The 21,266-nt window shown below is 40.3% G+C and overlaps 1 protein-coding gene across 9 annotated transcripts in view; it reads right to left on the reverse strand.

The window, feature by feature from the left end:
- Window positions 1-21,266, reverse strand: part of citb (citron rho-interacting serine/threonine kinase b) — an 85,773-nt gene that overhangs the window by 35,961 nt on the left and 28,546 nt on the right. For 4 of the 9 annotated variants that reach the window (XM_088077158.1, XM_088077157.1, XM_088077160.1 and 1 more), the window contains exons 14-30: window positions 19,888-20,085; window positions 19,727-19,780; window positions 13,456-13,653; window positions 8,857-9,050; window positions 7,973-8,108; window positions 7,768-7,872; window positions 7,362-7,502; window positions 6,937-7,056; window positions 6,085-6,310; window positions 5,755-5,913; window positions 5,548-5,571; window positions 3,582-3,752; window positions 2,906-3,086; window positions 1,211-1,299; window positions 991-1,095; window positions 500-669; window positions 31-75 (exon numbers count right to left, since the gene is read on the reverse strand). In XM_088077158.1, the coding sequence (XP_087933284.1) occupies window positions 31-75; window positions 500-669; window positions 991-1,095; window positions 1,211-1,299; window positions 2,906-3,086; window positions 3,582-3,752; window positions 5,548-5,571; window positions 5,755-5,913; window positions 6,085-6,310; window positions 6,937-7,056; window positions 7,362-7,502; window positions 7,768-7,872; window positions 7,973-8,108; window positions 8,857-9,050; window positions 13,456-13,653; window positions 19,727-19,780; window positions 19,888-20,085 (2,316 nt within the window). The remainder of the gene's footprint in view (window positions 1-30; window positions 76-499; window positions 670-990; window positions 1,096-1,210; window positions 1,300-2,905; window positions 3,087-3,581; window positions 3,753-5,547; window positions 5,572-5,754; window positions 5,914-6,084; window positions 6,311-6,936; window positions 7,057-7,361; window positions 7,503-7,767; window positions 7,873-7,972; window positions 8,109-8,856; window positions 9,051-13,455; window positions 13,654-19,726; window positions 19,781-19,887; window positions 20,086-21,266) is intronic. The other 5 variants (XM_042487946.2, XM_088077161.1, XM_042487945.2 and 2 more) reach the window with 4 other exon arrangements.

Here is a 21,266-nt window from a genome sequence, read left to right on the forward strand (position 1 = left end):
TGTCTACAGTTTATCTGTGTGACTTTTTACCTGGACCAGAGGAGACAGAACCATTTGTCTTTTGGACACAGCAGCCTATGTGTGCAATGAAACCCAATGGAATGGGCAGAACAGAGCAAATCAACAAAACACGCCCATATACCGGACATACAATGTGGCATGATGAAAAAGCAACAAACAGCAGTGAGAAAGACAAAGAGAGAGAGGAGGGAAGGAGAAGAGGAGAGAGAAGGGGACAATTAACGACACATATAAGTGAACTGGGGGTTATCCATCAAAACTCTAAACTTAAAACCTAAATGACTGAAAATGAATTCTTGAAGAATACAATGTCCGCTGCTCATGAATATCCCCCACACAGTCAAACAGCGAGTTTACGATCACAGCCACAGACAACGCAGTTATCTGTGAGTGCGGTCATAACAGATCATGATCTGAGTCAGCAGACATCGAGGACACAGAGAGCTGGTCAACCTTGTCCTGCTCCAGAGATACTCACTGCGTCAGCCTCGGCCTTCTCCCGTGAGGCTCGCCCCCCGGCCACCACTGACTCCATGACAGCCACCCAGCGCTGTTTGTCTGGGAAACTGGGAGCCATGAAGTACATTGACTGTCCAGGCCAGCAGGGGGCGTGACAACGGGACTCCAGCTTCAGGACGTAGGGAACATCTGGCACACAGGAAACATTAGTAAGGAATGCCCTCAGAATTTACACTCTGTCGTATTTCCATGGATTCTAGTTAACTGTAGTAAATTCACACTGTGCTTCATTTTAATGGGACTCTTTGGAACCCTGTTAATGACCCAGACTTGAAGAGCCATAACTCCTCTTAATTACATTAAAAAAAAAAAATTCAATATGGTAAGTCTTGTATAAATGAGACAGAAACTTTAACAAACAATGGCAAGGAGATCTCTGAAAGATGACGGTGAGGAAATATGACAAAGAGAGATTTTTAAGCATGCAATCAACAGCTTTGTATATTGTACCTGACTTGGCGGTGTTTGGGAGCTCAGAGGCCCCCACTGCTCCATGAACAACCACCTCTCCGTCTGACAAACACAGGTCAAACTCTTCCAGCGGCTTCACTGAATCTGAACAACACACACACAAAGAGAACAGTGTTTGTAAAATTAAAAGCGATCTGCTTTGGTAGAGCTATGAAAGGTTACTGTGTGTTTTTCTGTTATACAGGTAAAAGAGAGCAACCTTCTCTGGGCTCTATCTCGTAGATGGATACTTTAGTCCCATCCAGCACCATGTATTTTCTCTCCCAGCCCTGGCCTCGCTTCCCATTCCTGCAAACACGCAAGGCAGCTGCATTAGTACAGAGCACAGATTATGAAATGGATCCATCTGTTTTTGCAGGGAACTCTACAAATGCTTTTGTTTAAATTGGTTTAAGTACCAGATGGGTGAACTTTTCCAGACAGAACATAACAGAGAGTGCCTGAGAGGACTTGAGTTAAGTAACATCAGCATGCCTGATCAGTGGGAGGAGATGACACAGGCTCACAGTGAGGGAGCACTACAGAGAAACAGCTGTATATTGCTCGAGACAAATTCACTTATGGGAGTGAAGGATATAACCATAACTCAACATGAAGTGTTGAACTCCACAACAACTTCAGTGCATCTTGGTATTGATTTTACAAGTTTCTGGAGGATAAAATGCACATCAATTTAATGCAATGTTAATCTCAATAAACTATTCAATGCATTCTTATGTTAAGAATTATCTGCAAAGTGCCTGTGATATTTTCATCTGTCTTTCTGTACAAATGAGACGCACTGTCACATTAAGATGCATGTGCAAAATGTCTGGATGCATTTCTGGCCTATGTGACTATCAAGACCAAACTGATATTGTCAATCAAAAAAATCAGCTTTTTTTTGTCATGATCTGCACCTCAATAGTAAGACTGAGGACAGTGAGAGAAAGGCTTAAAGTCCCACTCCAGTCAAGTTTTAGAGTTTGTAAAAATCTGAGCCTCCGTGCTGCCCACCACTGCTGTTTGTGGTCTTTTTCACTTTCCACTTTCTCCAGCGCTACACGCACTAGGTTGACCAGTGAAAGAGTGGTGTGCACCAAGATGGCTAGCATTAGAGTTAGTGGTATCATGGGAGAGATTCAGCCATGCATGTTTGAGTCTCAATCAGACTCAGATGAGAAGTAAGTTGTTCACCGAAATAGGCAAGTAGCAAACATTTCAGAATGGGAAGTGTATTAAGCATCTATTATTTGTTTAAGTTGTAGTTTGTTTATCCCCCGGTGTGTATATTTGACTATCACTGTGTCGTTTTCTTTTTTTTGTCTGGTCTTAATCTGCTGTTTTTCTGAAAAGCACTTTGAAAACTCATCAAGGAAAATGCTATATAACAAGTTAAATAGTAACTATTGTTGTTTGAAAGCTTGTTAGCTTGTTACTACCAGTAGCTGACATAATCTTAGTGCTTTTGAAACATACAATATCTGTTATGATTGGGTTTAGGTATAGATAGTGGAGAGAAGCTCCAGGGTCAGGTTTATAAAAACTGCACTTTCTAACTGTTTACTGTCAGACCTTTCACTATGCTAATGCTAACTCTGCTCTCACCCTGTGTTGGAGGTTTCAGTTTTTTTTGCCAATGTTGCGTTGATCTCAGTTCCCCTGTCGAATCATATTTTTAGTATTGGACGGCTACTGGCTTTTGCACTATTCACAGAGCTGATACAGCTTGACAAGCATACGTTTGAATCTCAGATTTCAAGGACACACAGAAATTGCCCCCTTTAGTAGAATAATGTAAAAAAACACATTTCCAGTGACAAACTTTGCACAGATACACATAAGTATGGTTGAGGCCAGATACTTTAGGAGCCATAAAAACAGATTTTTGAGTAGAGGGGGACTTTATGCTTACCTGGGCTGTTTCATCCAGCCCTCCAGGTGCATGTGTCCGCTGGCCTCTTTGAGCTGTTGGCCCGTGGAGCTGCCTTTATCCCGTAACAGGCCCTCGGGCAGATGCAGGGAGCAGTCGCTGGACATGCCACACGTGGCTGGAAGGCAGGGGGAGCATTTTGGGTGGCACAAAGCGTGACATTCTGAGGAGAAAAAATATTGTCATAGAGAGCTTTTGGCTCCTCTGCACACCCTTTTGTCTGGCACAGTACTCGTCAGTTAAACATCTCAAACATAAAAAAACATATAAAAGGACCTGCAATCAGTTCCTTTGTGTATAAAACTGTCTGTTTTTTCCCCTTGTTTGTTTGGAAAAATGAAAGATGCAAATACTGGTCTCAGAAACAAAATTTCAATGTTATAAACAATGAGAATGAGTGAGAGGCAACAGCAGCAGCCGTCACCATGGTTTCACACATCATAATAACACTCCCATCTATCATCACTGTCATAATTATCCTTTGTACAATGGAAAATACATGAATAAATAAATGAAAGGCTACAATTTCAAATGTAGTTTTACAAATGGGGCAACAAATACAAGTATAAGCTACTATGATATGTTCATTGTGTTTACATAAAGGTAACATGGGTGATTTGGTTCAGGGTGGCCCCTGTCAAACACATCTGTAACTCACCGAGACAGGTAGCAGCTTGGCGACCAAAGTGCACAGTATCCAGGCACACGGTACACTTGGCGGCTCTCATGTTGAGTCCCACTGTGAAGCGGTGAGCGGTGTTGTGGTGCACCACCCTCTCTCTCTCCCTCTCTCTGTCTCTCTGACTGTCCTTCAAACGACGGCTAAACTCTGAATACAGCCAGGGGAACACAGTGAGGGCAGGCAGCTCTAGCACGTCTTACTGTGTCAGACACATTCACCGCCTCTAAACCTCAGTGCACCATGCCATACCCGCTATGAAATTAGTTAACAAAAGAGGGTTTCCAAAGGAACTGTAAGATGTTTTGCAAAATGCATAAGCAAGTAAACTCTGGAGACAAAGATGCTTGAAAAAGAATATTGATTTGATCAATCCCTCGTGCTTGTGCCCACTCACTGCTGCATTTTAAAGGCATTATTCAGTCAAATTTCACACTGTGTCCAGTATTGTTCATTTGCACACCACAGCGTTCTCCATAAAACACTTGGTCTGAAAGCACGAACAGAATGAACCAAACAGGTTTTGCACTGAAATAACATACTAAAAGTCAGATGGTTAATAATAATAATTTGTGGACTTTTTGGAGATTTTTTTCCCTATATTACACACATCTTTACTTTTGTGTTTAACATAACTCCAATAAATAACTTGTGTTTTTACTTTATTTTCATGTTCTTGTTGCTGTCTATTTATCTTTTTCTTTCCTTCTTTTTTTTCTGTTGATGTTGCAATTAACACATTTTCCTGCAAAGATAAATGGCAGACTACACTGACATGGGATTTTATTGTAATGAGGATCGTCCAAACTTTAAGGTACAGTTCACCCCAAAATCAAAAATACATATTTTTCCTCTTACTTGTAGAGCTACTTTTCATATCTTTTCGTGTGAGTTGCCAATTGTTGCAGACATAGAGGTGTCTCCCTTCTCTGTAATATAAGTGCTAAAATTATGACCAAGTTACTTGAGATAATCCACAGACCTTGGTGTGAGCAGTTTATGTAGGAACTATTTTCTTTGTACCAAACTACACCGGCCAAGTGCATCACCACGCAGAAGGAAGTATGCACCTGCCAATGGATGAGAGGGTTGTGACAGCATGAGATTTAAACATTAATGGCATCCTCCTGGGCTGAGCTGTAATTTTAACTTGCTAGGTGAGCGTGCATGCTTCCCTCTCTGTAGTGATTTAATTGGTATGTTAAGTTTAGAAGAAAAAAAAATGTTCCTACATAAAACTGTTCACATCAAGGTCTGTGGATTATCCTGAGTAACAGGATCATGATTTCTGAGAAGAGACATCGCTGTTGAGTTTCTTAAATGCATTTTTGGTGCTTTAAGCACCACAAGCTGAGTGCAACCTAGTTCCGTTATATATGGAAAAAGGGCATTTTTACAGCTAATATCTACAACAAAACTCCATAAAAACAACCTGAATTGATAGATAGCACTATAGGTTAGAGGAAAAATATGTAGCTTTAAATGGGGGGGGGACGACTTTCCCTTTAATTTTATTGTAGTAAACTTGACTCTTTAGCAGGATTAAATAATATGACTGAAAAATGCCGTTAGTTTTTTTCACAGTGAGGGTTCAAACAGCGTTTTGTGCATTGCAGATTTCATGAAAAGGTTCATCTCTGTTAGTGTATGATGTGAAGTTCGGGTGGGATTGTAGTGAGTCAAAGAGCAGAGCAGAGTTTCTGCAAATCAGATTGACTAAGCTTCAGCAACCAAGATAAAATGCTTCAGATTTCTAAAGCTGTGCACTGTGAAGGTGAAAATTTACATGAAGATCCCTCAGCTTCACCTGACCAGCCTGGTGAGATCTCACATTTTATATAAGTGCAGAGCTTTTAAAATCTGGCCTTTCAAGGATGTGGATGAGGCAAAAGGAGAAGAGAGATAAGAGACCAAACTGCGGGAACCATGAGTTTGGACAACTTACTTTCAAAAGTGACCCTCCTTCTCTCTGAAAGGTGTGTGAAAGAAAAAGGATAGTAAGAGTTTCACAAATGATCTTCGCGAGTGATATTATATGTGTGTGTCTATGTGTGTGCAGGTGAGGGCCAGTGTGTGTCAATTATGAATCTATAAACCTGCATGTGTGTGTCTGTAAAGGCTGCAATTCAGTAAACATCAACCCTTCACTCACCCTCAGGTGTTGCAGTCACCTTCCTGCGTTCTGAGTTGGAGGGTGCCAGGTTGGTTGGGCCCTGCTGGTGCTCAGGAGACTTCACCATGGCAGACATAATCATCTGCTGTCGTGCTGCCGCCGGGTTTGCAGAGCTACCATGATCTTTATACTGGAGCGCTGGGGTTGGAATAATTGATTCATTGAACTTATTTCAATTCTTCAGTTTTGTAATAATAAATAAATTAAAATTAATTGCAAAACATTTATGAAATTAATGTCAGCGGTATAAAATGAGGTGCAAAATCTCAAACGTGTTTGATCAGATTGCATAAACTGCTGCAGTCTCACCTTCCTCTCTTAGAGATCGCAGCTCCGCTCTCATTTTCTGCAGGGCTTCTTCCAGCTCAGAGCAGCGAGTGCGCTCTTTGTCCAGAGCTGCCTTCATGTCGCTGTACTGCAGAGGCACCGGCTGGATGGGAGGCACAGGGGAAACCTGGCCTTGAGTCTGACCCTGAGCCTGGGCCTGAGCAGCCATGGCGGCCAACAGGTCCTCTCGACGTCGCCCAAACAGACCCTGAGACACAGGAACCCACATATTGTTCACTTGTTTTAACCATTACTCACATAGGTTTACCTTATTAATTGAAATTCTGAACTTGTTTAATATGAACATCCAACATTATAACACTATTTAAATGACAGAAAACAAGGAAAAGCATAAGAAGTACCCTTAATGTTCATGAGGTAGTAATGATACTACTATATATATATATATATATATATATATATATATATATGTGTGTGTGTGTGTGTGTGTGTGTGTAACACACACATACATATATATTTAACACATAACACATAATAAAGAAAATTACCTTTCTATTCTTGTTTTATGTCCTTATTTTGGTGATGTTATCCTGCGTTATTACCTATGGACATCTCAATGAGCTGAGTCCTTAATAAAGTTTTTAATTGAATTGAAATGAATTACCTGATCATCATGCTGAACATTTGCTATCTTAACTGTCTTTGTGGAGCTCTTCATCACTCTGACTTCCTAAATTGGTAAAATTTGCCTTTAAATTTTATTTTTTGTGTACATGTACATTTTTCCATGTTTTTTTTAAATAAACATTCAGACCTGTGTTGGAGGACAGATAAATTCTCATCAGTACAATTAAATTCATAATCCCATCTGACCTTTTTCTTCTTGGAGCCACCGTGGGCCTGGGCCTGGAGGAAGTCGATGAGCTTGGTCTGCTGAGTGATGGTCCCCTCCATTTTCACCTTCTCATGGGAGTACACAGCCTGCAGGTGGAGCTAAGTGAACATCACTACTGCCATGAATTTCTCCTCAAGTACTTTATTTCACACAGAGAGGGTGACAGAGGGACAGAGAGAGGGGGGTTCTTTGCTGAGGGGTAAAACAGAGCGAGGGGGCTATGTTTCTGTTTGTGTCTTTCACTATTAAAACAAAGTTACAGAACAGTGAGGGAGAAACAAGACAGTAAATGACAGAGAGTCTAACAGGTCTACATGTGTGTGCCTCATTATCTTTGAGAGTATGTTTTCTTTCTGTGGGTGTGCATGTGTGTGTATGTGTGTGTATGTGTGTGTAGCAGCACCTGGATGTTCTCCAGCTGGTATTCCAGGTCGGTCCTTTCAGTCTTCAGCAGGTCAGTCTGGTCCAGAGCGTCCTGCAGCCCCTGGGTCAGACGGAAGATGTGTGTCTTCTGGGCATCCATCTGCTGCTGCAGTTTCTCTTGCTGTGGACATGAAACAGCTGTTACATCACCATCTGGACACTGTGACTTTGCCACTTGTAAATGATTGCTTCCAATGATAGCACCAGCTAGACCTCTCAGCATGGATTGACATTTGTAATGGCTATGACTTCACACAGAGAAAATCAAGTTCATTTTTCTATTCTGGCAACTAATTTGCAGGAGACATGCACAAAGACAGCCTTTAAACATCTATCATAAGCACATTAGGCATATAGAAAGAGATCAGTGGGTTGATACAGAATACCTCCTCCAGCAGCCTCTGCTTCACATCCCTTTCACTCTCTAGCTTTTGCTGCAAACTGCGAGCATTCATCTCCAGCATGGCATGCTTCTTCTCCAGATCATTCAACTGAGAACAGAAAGCAGGAAGAGCATGCTGTAACATCTGTTTACCAGAAAAAAAAATACTATACAATGAAATACTTATTTAACAGTGTGGAAATGCTTACAGTGTCGGCAAGGCTCTCAGCTTTGAGTTTCTGGTCTTTAAGGGCCTGCTGCAGGGCCAGGATCTCAGCTTTGTGCTCCTTAACTGCCTGCTCCACAGCTTGGCGAGACTCAGAGCTGCGCTGCTCTGAACGAAGCCTGGAGCATACAGAAAACTACTATTATTTACGCTATTTATGTAGAGTCCTTAAGTGCATTCATTTTCAGTATAGCCATGATATTTTCTCCGACCTCTTAGTAACTTACATACATTTGTTTTTTGAATCAAATACAGTAAAATATATCTTTTATATCTTGTCTAAGTATATATATATATATTCAAAGCTCTCTCTTTTAATATGATTTTTGTGTGCCCAGTCCACATCACATGCCTTGCCTACACATACTCAGAATAATTTCACATATTTCCAAGAATACCTTTTGACAAACCCTAGAGAATATTCCTAAACTTGTTGCATTCAGGGTGTGTAGGCGGAAGGAGCTGATCCAGTACTGATAGCAACAGCAACATTCAGAGCAAAAAGATAAAGTTGTCTAGAAAAAGAAACTTAGAATCTTGTCTCGATATGTAACATGTCTTGTGGTTAAATTAGATCTGAAAACACTACATGTGGAAAAACTCCCATAACTCCCAAGTCTATTAAGTGGTAACAGCATGTCAAAATATCTGAATGTTCCGTAACCATGTCTGTTTGTCCAGTAAGCTTCAGTTACAAAAATACTCAAAACCAAATGGTTTAGTTTGGTCGATAAATGTCCATAACATTATAGTGTGTGTGTGTGTGTGTGTGTGTGTGTGTGTGTGTGTGTGTGTGTGTGTGTGTGTGTGTGTGTGTGTGTGTGGTGTGCGTGTGTGTGCGGTGTGTGTGTGTGTGTGTTGCTGTACCTGTTCTGTTTCTCTGTGTCCAGCAGTCTCTGGATGTCCCTGGTCCTCCTCTCAGCCTGGTTCTTCTCGTCCTCCAGTGTTGCCCTCCAGGCCTCCCACTGTCTCTCCTTCTCCAGCAGCTCATCATTCAGGGTCTCCAGCTCCATAACCTGCTCCTCCAGCATGGTGCATGTGGTCTTCAGTGTCTCCAGGTTCTGGTACACAACAGGACTTAGATGAGAAATACCTTTGTGCCACAGCTCAACATGACGTGCTGTCATTCATTTTCAGTCAGAAAAGGACAATTGTGCAAAGGAGAGATAAAGCGAGAATGTAATTCAACAGCTGTAACAGGACTGACATTGAGGGTGTCTGTCTGATTATCACATAGCTTCAGAAACTACTACTGCTCATTCACTGGTTAAGAAATAAATGTGATTTATATTCACACTGGTGGGTTTGGGAAATCCCCTCATGGTCTGCCTCTTTCCCTAAGGCTGGTCAGAAGGACAGGTCTTGAGAGCCTATGCTTATAGTGTGCTCAAAGAAAAGTCCTCATATTGCAGGAAAAAGGACCCTGTCAGAAAAGTACTGCATTTTGTATTATTGTTTTATTATAATTATTGGTGGTGCATTATCATGTAAGCAGAATTTTTGTGTTGTACTTGTCGACAAAGGGCTATTAATTTAACTTTGTAACATTCTGTTGGATGGTCAGACTTTAACTTGAAACTGATCATGTGTTTTATATGTAAAACTGATTTGGTAGCCACAGTTAGCAAATTAAGTAATAAGAAAAGAAATGTAGTGGAGTAAAAGGTAAAATATTTAGTGTATTGAGATAGAATTACAAGGAAACAATATACTCAAAATTGCACCTGTGTACAATACGTAAGCAAATATGATTAATTACTCTCAAACAGCATTGCCTTACAGCTCTCAGTTTATTATTGCTGCCTATTGAGAGGCTGTGAAGGAGGGATCACTATTAGAAGTAGCAATGCAAGAAAGATTCGGGGATAGCAAGGAAAGTTTTTGCATGGCAGTGTCATGAGAAGCGTCAGAAGGATTTTATGCAACACAAGCTGTCTACTTCCTTTTTTTTTGTCAGTTCCTTTTGCTCATAGGCCATCATGGAGAAAAGAGAGTGGGCCATCTAAAGCCATCTCAACAGTTTCTTCTTTGTTTTTGTGTCAGTGATGGAATTCACTTAGCCATAGCACTATGAACTAATGGCATTCCTAAAATAAATCAGGAACCCAGGCACAAGGGCCTTCAAGGAGCATTTGATGGCAGCACTAGAGCAACAGCATCTCAGCTCTAAACAAATTGGTGTGCTGGGCACAGTTCCCAGGCTGTATATAAAGACAGACAACATAACAGCTCCCTGAAAGTGAAGCCAAAGCATCTCGATCGCCCCCTGGTGGCTGCCCACAGTATAGGTCATAAACCTCACCCCCTCCATGTTAAAGGGATGGGACGTATATCAAACTAAAAGATCAAAGTACACATCAAAGACATTCTCACAAAGACGGTGTCTGTCACTTTAAGAAGTTCTTATTACGCTGATGTTATTTCAAGTCTTAATTTTTTTTCTGATAAGTTTAGCTTTAATCAGTTATTTGATGCTTTAAAAGGCGTAAGACTTAATAATTGACAGTTGTGTGTCAATCAGTGTGCTCTTGATCCATGGCGCTGCTCGCTGTTGGGTCAGATAGGTGTGTGGGAAGGAACTCGATACCTTTGTGTAGGTAAAGCTGTGGCTGGAGTAGCTACTTGACCCGCACACCAGCTGGTAACTCACCCACTATCAACAGATGATCAGCCCCTTTGCTCCTTATGAAGCCTTGAAGAAAATGCTTGCCAGTTTAGAAGACAGGCAGTTGAGGTCAGGATTAGGGTAAGGCTTGACATCTTGCTATAAAATAAATCACAACTGAATGTCTTATAAATTAAATAAATAGATGAAGTGGATTGGAACTACATTTGGCCTTATATATAGTCACTACAGTAAAGCATTGTAGCAGAGTTCAAATAACCGTTTCGTTAGTTGGTATGTCTTGTACTGGTGGTGGTGGTGGGCTTGATTTTTAGGGGGTGTGTCATGTATGCTCGGAAAAGGTAGTGGCTGCAACTACACGTCTCAATACCATGGCTGCACATCCTCAATTATCCACTCTGATTCCAAGTGACGTGACCAGCAAAAGACGGCAGCATCCGTAGGTATGAAATTTTGGCTTAATTTTTGCACAGTGTGAGGAAGTAGAGACACGTCATCCATCTTTATATACGGTCATTGCATGGAACACATAACAAGTTAAATAACAGAATAAAGTTACGATTTTGTGAACAATGTCAAGTGACGAGGCAAATACACTAGGCAAGAAAGACAACAGAGTTATCTAAGTGACATTGTTAACGTTTTAACAGAGAAGCTTGGATTACAACACACACAGCAGGAAGTTCATTCTCTACTCAGGACACCATTACTCCACTATATCTTTAAATAGCAAATAGTTTTCTGTGTTTAATGGTTAAAATCTTATATATAAAACCATTACTTAACAACTCCTCAACTGCAATTAGAACATCACCAGTCCTCGTGTGCAGTTATTTACATGACATGTTTGGGCACAGAACGTTTTGTATTCACAGGGCCTACACAAAGTGCTGTGTTTAACGTCTTACAACGCACTGCTTTAGACAAAGCACTGGGAGACAAATATAGCCTGTGCTGGAGCTGCAGCAACACCACGGCCCTCTGAAGTCCAACGCTTCCACAGCTGACACGACCTGGGAGTGATGGGGATGACACATCCCTCCCACACACCACCCCATCCCTCGTCTATGACTTCCATCGCTGGTTACACAACCAGCAGGACCGAGAGCGCTACTGGACACCCACACACATATCCTCCCACAGGGGCAGCGCACACATCACACAGCCTCCTCGCTCGCGCTCTCTCTCGCTGCATCCAGAATACAGCACAGAACAATACTGAAATATTCCCAGGGTTTCTGCTGCCTGATTTACACTTAACACTGTCAGAGCTTGGAAAGATGTCTAGGTCACCTGTCAAAGGTACTGTGGAGATATCACATAATGTGGGTAAGTGGAGGCCTGGTGTCTGACTGGCTGTGAGCTGGAAGTGGGCAGGGGGAAGGAACCTGAACTAGAGGAAGTAGTACAACTGTCTGAGACAACAGAAAACTGAAGGCTTCCTTTTTTATCTTAAAAATTATTCAACTAATGGCAGCTGATGTTTTGTGGCAGTTTCATGCAGAAATTGAAGACTACCAGACCATCGTGGCTGACTCAGCGATACGCACTGAGACGAAAGCACTGGGTTCAAAACTCAGGGCTTTCACTGTTTGTTTGATTACCTCTTAACAGACTCGCAACCCATCCAAAGTGTTATAGCTCCTGAATGGTTGGAAGACTGCAGTGTTTCATTGTTTATTTTGAGTCATGTTAGGGTACAAACCACCCTGAAAAAGCTCTCAAATAGGGCTGGCCAATATGTTGATATTATATCGATATCTTGATATGAGACTAGATATCATCTTAGATTGTGGATATTTTTATATCGTAAGTATTGTCTTTTTCTGGATCTAAAGGCTGCATTACTTTTAAGTGATTTCATTTTCTAAACTTTGCAGACTTTTCCGGGTTTTCCATTATTTGCATTTAGCCATTTAATTAATTGGTGATTATTTATCAAAATTTCATCATGTAAATATTTCTTGAAAGCACCCAAAGCCTACAATATTGTCACAATATCGATATTGAGGTATTTGGTCAAATATATTGTGATATTTGACTTTCTCAATATCACCCAGCCCTAATTCTCAACTATATATATAAATCTTAAGGATTGTGATATAAAAAAAAATAACAGCAGTACTTATAGAAGCAATACATTTGTAACATCTGATCAAAATGCCCCATTAGAGTCTACTTTATTCACATGTGTATATCCTGAAGTCTGTCACACGTGCATCAAAGTAATATGTAGATCAGACTAATATTAGAGGATCGGAAGGTACATTTGTATCTTTTTTTTATCCATATTTTTTACTTGATAATTGAAACAAAAGAAGAAAAAGCCAGTAATAAAAAAAAAAAATCGCAAAATATCACAAAAAAAGTTTTCAAGGTTGGGGAAGATTAAAAAGTTTGTGTATCAACCAGCGTGCGCTCCATTATCATACATCTATTACACATCTGTTGTTTGAGGTTCGGCTTTTTTAGTTACATCATCTTGTTATGCCCTCTTCTACAGTGGCACCTGAATAGAGAATCAGAGCCACCAACTGCTTTTTTTTAGCATTTCAATTAACCAACTACCAGTATTCACATAACAGAACTAGACTGAAAAGCACATAAACTCACAACTCAAACAAATTTGTCTTTTGCAGATTTTCTGAAAACGATGTAAAATTTGCACTACATTTGGATGGACAACTACTGGCAGAATGTGTATTCTGTCACCTGACTGCTTGTGCATGAGAACTAACAAAACAGAGAACAACATGTAAAAACACTGTCGCATTATCATATCGCTACAGGTCAAACCTCAAAGCACCTTTAACTGCAGCACAGGGATTAAAAACAAGTACCTGTTTCTGGTTGTTAAGGTGCATTTCACGGTCGGCCACCTCCCGACGCAGCCTGTCCACGTCCTGGCTGAGGTGCAGACGGTCTTCTCTCTCATCAGAAGCCTCATCCAGCTGCTTGGACAGGTAGAAGTTCTGGCGATTCAGCTCGGCATTCTCCTGAGTCAGTGTGGTCAGCTGCTCCTCCAGATCTGTGATCACCTGCAGGAAGTCAACAAGACACTCAGACTGCCAGCTTAAAGAAAGGACAATATACAGAGCACCTCCTCTGCACCTTAAATAAATCAACCAAATAAAAAGCAGCTACTAATAAAACATAATCAGGATTTTCTAAATTAATTCATGTCCTTTAAGAATTTCATCAGACATGAGTATTTTGATAATAGTGATATATTAGGCTTAAATAACTGTATGTTTACTATGCATTCAAGTTACAACATGCAGCATTCTAAGTCTTAACACAGTTGATACATACTGTGATATTCTGTAAATAGGTCTGAAAAAGGTACCCCTACTGTACTTTGATATACACTCAGTATACACAATAAATGTACTTTCATGTTAAAATTTATATGCATAAGAAGGTCTTGCTTACATCGTGCATATACATAACATTGTGCATATTATTACTCATACACACAAAAAATTGACCAAACACCCCACACAGTCTAAACTCCACTGCTGCATTATTACATGATGCAGATATCTAGGTTAGTGATATAATGCGGTAATCATTTCAGCATGTTATCTCGGCTACTTGTTTAACCCAGGCAGCATATCAGAGCAAGGAGCAGGCTAATCATTTCATCAGCACTAGTCTGTTCCCCTAATCAGCCATGACTACAGTGCACGCTGTAGGGAAATGAGGGTGAAAGGCTGCCGAGGCTGCCTGTAAGAGCTCCTTATTCTCTGCTCTCATGGGAACATGTGTACCATGCAGAACTTGCAGGTGGCAGGGGGGGGGGCAAAGCTTTTAAGTCCATAAATTAGCTGTCTGTTCTGCACTGACTCAGTGCTTCTGCTCCCCCGAGGCAGGGGACTGACAGCAGCAACTAAAGACTTAAGGCGGGGCGAGGAAGTCAGGGCTGAAATGGATACAGTTGTGATCCAGCAAGCCTCTATATTTACTCAACTTGTCCATCATCCCAATCTATGGAGCAACTTGCGAACCTAAAGTAAATCACATCCGGAGCTTTGCATCCTAAACACTGCTAAATACAAATGGCTCAATACTAACTTGTGAAGGCTGTGGGTGTACAGCAAATAAAAAGCCCAGTTAAAGAGGCAGTAAATCAGTCCAACAGTTTCCTTGACTAAAATGAATGTAACATTTACTGTACCCTGGCAGTACGAAATACAGAGGAACACCTGCTCTTTCTATGAAACCGACTAAGCAGCACAGATGCTGTGGTGCCTGAATCCACCTAAATATGGCTTTACTCACAGTTTTTATATGTAACTATTTTTTAGGGATATTATTACTACCAAGATATGGCTGACTGAATGGTTAAAATTGCATTATGAACAAATTTGCAGTTAGTTCCAACCAAGTAATTTGATTCAACAACAACAGGGATTCCACTAGTGCTGATACAGAGTACGACATCACTGGGACTTTTAACTTTGCATATATCAATCTGCTAAACAGGTCTTCTAAAATATCAATTACATTAACCATCAGTTAGCTACAGTAACGATCACTGAATCAGCGTTTGCACCGCAAAGATGAACATATTTCAACATATAACTTATCATCAGAAGAGGACAAAGGAAAGGAAAGAAGTGTCACAATTTACAGTTTGAACGAGCTGTTAACTCATTGGAATCGCACCTACCAGCAAAGCGACAGTAAACAGATATTTCACTGGTTGCACGATAAATGAAAACATACAAATATATGCACATGATGGAAAGTAGCTGGTCTGTGGTTACATGTAGATCAACACCACAAGCCACAATAAAATAACTTTTAACTAATAAATGTCGCTTGTAAAACGATTGTATAAAAGCAATATCACACTGGAGGTTGTGCTTCTATCAGCACAGTGATGATTGGGTTGTAGAAGATAATCAAAGATAAACCGAAGATAATTAAAATAACACTCCCTGAAGTGGGATAATGCTTAAAAAGTAAATTCTACTTTTATAGGTGAAATAAGATGGAATTGTCTTTTGGCTGATCCAGTCTAAAAGGAGTCCTAATCAATTTAAAACATGCGTGCAATGGTCTAATACAAACAGAAATATTAAAAGAATAACTACTTCAGTGGAAACAGTATAACAAAATCTCTGTGGGCTGACAACTGTCAGTAGTACCACAATATAAACTGTCATAATTCAAAACTAAATGTTCACTGTGTTAAGAAAAGAACTCAGCAGGAAGAATGGGCACTTATAAGAAAGCGCTCCACTCTCAAATGCCACCATTATTATGCTGTCAAGGTAACCTTTTATATGTTTTTTTTCCAGTCTGAATGGAGAACATAATGCTAGCTAATGTAAGCCAGGTATATTTAGAGTCATTAAAGATACAAGAAAGACATACATGTTTGAACAAGGATAACAGCCTGAAGCTCCTCTAGTGGCAGGTTGAGGCTACAGGTTTATATATATATACTATAACAAAATAAACCCCACAATACAAAATAACTGACACAACAAAGAACACACTGACAGTGTTTGTATTAACACACTGACACTGTAAGTATTTCTACAGTCTTACCAGTAGTGTGGCTAAAAATAAAATGTCTGCTGTCAGCAGGTTTCTTTGCAGGCTGCTGATTATGGGATGGCTTCTGTACTACGCTGACATTTTGGCTTAAAGATCGCACAAGAGGAAAGTTCAGGTATGTCCAACATGTAAAGAATTCATCCTTTGAAGGAGACTAATATGCTCAGTATATCTCAATTATATTGGCACTTTGCTATGTTTTTGATATGTCTGTCAAATGGAAATAATGGCTACACTAAACCAAAACTAGAACTGCTAAGGGGTGGCAAAATGATGGATGAAAATATTTATGTAAATTTCATGACAATTTGGCCCATACTGTAGTTGTCAAGATATCTTGCAGCCTTCCAAAGTATTCAACAGACAGACTAACGGATAGACAAATATCACAATTCTCAGCAGGGCAAAAAATAGAGTGGCATTTCAAGCTCTGCTTGTTGCAGAATTTGGCTGTGTTTGCCTGAACGTTGGCCAGCTGAATCTATGGACAGTGCTCTCTGAACAGTTTGTGAGTGGGTGGATCTCAGAAGTAGGGCAATGGAATAAAGGAAGACCGTGATGATCTTGGTTTTAATTCAAGCTAAATAAATTTGAAGAAACTCAAATCCCTTAAACATGACATCATCATTTTCTCAAGGTTAGTGGGACACAAGGGCTCCATAGCAACATACCCTAATATTGTCCAACTAAATAATAACAAAATGTAATAATAACTCTCAAAATGGCCTGGGGACTGAGAAAACTACAATTCCAAAGTGCCTGTACTGCTCTTGTGCAACTAGCAGATAAAGTTACATAAACTTGACAATCCTTTGGGATTATATGATACTTTAAAGCTATAGTTGGAGATTTTTATTAAAATAACTTTTTGTCATATTACGCATTACATAAATACAGTAGCGCATGAGATAGATGTGAACAAAATCATGTTCCTCTGCCTCCTTGTTGTGTTTCTGATGGCATTTGCTGGAGTCTACCAACCAGAGACCAGGAGCCTCTAACGCAGCTATCAATCAAGTCACTCGCTGCTTATGAACTGCGCTAAAACTGTCAAACTAGGCAGCGCTGTTAAATTATGAATCAAGATTTGTGACCCTGCTGCCATGTTGACAAAAGTCAAGCGTAAACTAAGCAGCACCCACTGGCCAGACCAACTTTCACATTCTACAGCTAAACAGTACACTAAAATATGTTTCTGAAAAAAAAGAAATGAGAAACAGGCAATGCAATAACAGAATCTTGATTTGTATTTGATCAGAGCAGCCTAATTTGACCACAGTTCACAAGCAGTGATTAGCATGCAGACCGCTGTCATAGATTCCTCGACTCTGACTGGTTGTTTTCCTTTTGTCATGGTATATTGTAGAAAATGTCATTAGAAACACTATGAAAAGGAGGAGTGACATACTTTTATCACAAACTCTATGTGTTATGCACTTTTTTGTGAATGTAGCGACTGTTTCACCATATATGACAAAAAGTTATTTTGATGAAAGCAACCTTAACTGCAGCTTTAAAGGGGAACTACACCCATTTCAATAATTCATATGTTATCCCTGTGGTCTAAGGCACTCCAAAAATATTAGTACACATGAACAACTCTCTTTCAAATCCAAAAGCCAGAGTCCTAAAAGTCAAACTTGTGATGTCACCTCGTTTTGTAGCTGATGTTCTAGATGACACAGAGCAGCCAGGGGAATAAGTTCTGAGTATATAAGCACATTTTCTGCTTCAGCACTGAGAACACTACAATAGAGTAAAGCTCCTTTTAGAATAAACAAGAAAACAAACATCCTGTGGGTCTACAAATCAGTCAGTCAGTTTTAATTGTCTCTGGAGGAGCACCAGACTTTATACTTGATGACATCACAATTTAGAGACTCACTTCTGTGGTTTCTGACTTTGAGAAAGAGCAGCTCATGTTCAGAAATATTGATTGAGCTTTTCTTGGCCATGGAAATAACAGTCTCCATTTAGGTTGTGTTCCCCTTTAATTTAGCCCTGATTGCCTGAAAAATGAAAAGATATAAATGGCCGTTAAATAGCTACATGTACTGAAAAAAATATACCTTCACTTATTAAAGATGTACACAATAAAAGATGGAACTTATTTAACTGGTAGTTTCTTGAAGCATCATTTGTAGCTTGGCCTCATTATCAGACACTGGTGATAAGATAATGTGGTTTTATAGAAGGGAAAATAGTATCTCGTAAATCAAACGACACATTTAAAACTCTTCTGACTAAATCTACCAGTACATGTGGACTGTGAGGTGCTCTGTTAGCCAGTAGGTAGGTTGGGTAAATGAAACCATGAAGAGCAGTTAAAAAAAAAAAAAAAAAGAAGAAAAGAAATCCTAGAATGTGCAGGCACCAAACAACCATGACAGCAGGATAAGAGCCATTACCTTTCACACAGTAAGCGTCAGAAGTGCGTGACTTCGGCCTCGCCGAACTGCAGCGTGTTTAATGCTTGTGGTGTTCACACATGCAGCGTTGTTGCAACGTCGCTGCTGCCTCACGGCCCGCAGATATTAGTGATGTATTTCTAAACTCATAAGCACAAATTCTACTCATTTACGAAGTCGTGCAAGCTCCTGCACAGCCGACGACACGGTCCTATAAATGTTTCAAAATAAAATGCCTTCTTTCAGCAACTGATGGGATTCTGTCCACAGAGACGCTGTCAGAGGGCTTTTGTTTTGAAAGGGAAGCGGGGAAGTTGGAGTATGACAGCCGTCTTTGTATTTCCTCATCTCTGTGACAGGGACAAACTTTTAAACTGCAGTAAAAAGTGGTACAGAGTCAATGTAATCATCAAAACACCATCTTCACTATTTCTGCTGACAAACGCGCGCGTCACGCGGAAAAAATCGGCAAGCCACCGTTTCTCTAGATGTGCTGCAGTCAACATGCAGCGGAGACGCATCTGACAAGTGCTGCTCAGGTCAGGCTCAGGTAGGCAGCGTGCACGCTCCAACTTGATAACATTGACGCCGAAATATGTAACAACACGCTCAGCGCCGCTCACGCGCTCCTGACGCGCGCTGTGTGAAACGGGCCTGCTCCTTCTGGGCCTGTTTTGGTAATGGTAGCTCACTTGGCTGTTTATGTGCACAACTGCATAACTGAAACAAATTCAACTGGGAATTAATTTACCACTTGTGTAAAAATTGGTGCATGTTTGCAATTCTCACATTGACCATAGATACAATGTTTTTGGGTCAGCTTTGTAAACATGAGCGAGGACCCACCCTGATACTTTTAACCATATGAGAGAGAAGGAAGATGAATAAGAGTGTTTAAAGTCACAGGGAGACATTTTATATTTAATGGAAGTAGAGAAGAAATGTTTTTAATGAAGCCTAATTTAGCCAAGAATGACAGAAACACATATGGACTGAAATATTCTGTCTACTTTAGGTTGTTAGTTATGTGCAATGATGTGTGAAGAGTCAGCTGGTGCTTGGTGCCAGACAAGCTGTCTATTCCTGGAAAAGTGAAAAAGCAAAAAGGAAAGAAAAAAAAGAGGGAGCAGCTTACCGCACAGCTGTCTCTCAAGGCATCGAACTTGCGTTGTATCTCATCTCTGTGTGCCTAGCAGGTATGACAAGAAAGACAGAAGGACAGATTTCACTGCCTGTATTATATAACATCACAAGAGATGTCACCTTCAGTACAAGTCTACTTTCTCTCTCTCTCACTCTAAGCACGGTGATCTCCTCCTCAGCCTCTGCAGTGGTCTCCTCCAGCTCAGTCTTAGCCTGCTGTAGCTGGCTCTCCAGAGCGCGGCGAGTTGCCTGCAGATTGCTGATCTGGGATTCGCGCTCCTGCAGCGACAGAGTCAGATCCGTCACTTGACGCTTAATCTCCAGTTTCTGTTCCTCATGTTCCAGCCCAATCTACGAAGAGAGACAGGAAGAGGCCATCTAGGATGAGGGTGGACGAGAATGTGACTTACCCCAAGGCACAGATACTTCACCTTTACTTTGCCTCACGTTTTTTTTTTTCATCCAGTGTTATAAAATTATCTTAAAACATTTGCCAGAAAGGTTGTTGATCTTTACCAAAATTCTCCTGTTGTTGAGATTTCTAGCCTGTAAAACTCACTTTCAGTAGTATTAAAGAATACTTTAAAACAAGTCCTCAACAAGATCCCTGCAATGACCACAAAATACTACTAGATTTCACTGTCATATCATATGCCCTTACTATTAGTCATGCCTCCACTATTAGTATACATATATGACTGTTATTGCCAAATACATAAATTACAATATTTGCATGTCATATTATACTATCGCAAATTACTTTTTTTAATGTCTATTACTATTGTTTGTTATTGTTACTATTATTATTGCTGTGCCCCCCCCCCCCCCCTCTTTCTCATGCTCTCTCCTTTGTATCATTTTTCATCTACTGTAATTTTACTGTTCTTTATGCCATCTATTGCGCATCTGTCTGTTGGGGAAGAGGGATCCATCCTCAGTCACTCTTCCTGAGGTTTCTCCCATTTTTTCATAGGTTTTTTTTTTAGGAGAGTTTTTTCCTTAGTCGATGTAAAGGTCTAAGGACAGAGGGATGTCAGCTGCTATAAAGCCCTCTGAGGCAAAGTGTGATTTGTGATAATGGGCTTTATAAATAAAATTGAATATATCTAATTTATGCTTTGTATATCAAATTATTGTTTTTAGCATTAAGCCTTGTGGTTAGAGCCTATATATATAATAATTTAATAACTGTTTTATATGCTGCACCTGCTTCCACATGGGGTTATGATGCACCATAATTATAACCTCAATATACTGGAGAGCAGTTATACACAGGTGTGTTTCCACTCTTTGAAACCAGATCAGTACAGATGGAAGAGGCCCAGTGTTCAGTGTTATCTATGCAACACTTAAAAGTTAGTAGATTCTAATAGTTGAAATTATTTGTACTGAAACAGAATTAGGCACAGAAGTGACAGACTAGGATGGGACTGACAGGACAGGAAGGAACAACTACGGAACAAGGGAGTAAAATGAAATGGTTTTACCTGCTTGTTAAACTCTGGTCGGAAAGCCTTTATCCTACAGTCTAT

This window comes from Plectropomus leopardus, chromosome 4, assembly GCF_026936395.1.
Source record: "Plectropomus leopardus strain MGB_pleo_1.0 chromosome 4, ASM2693639v1, whole genome shotgun sequence".
NCBI lineage: Eukaryota > Metazoa > Chordata > Actinopteri > Perciformes > Serranidae > Plectropomus > Plectropomus leopardus.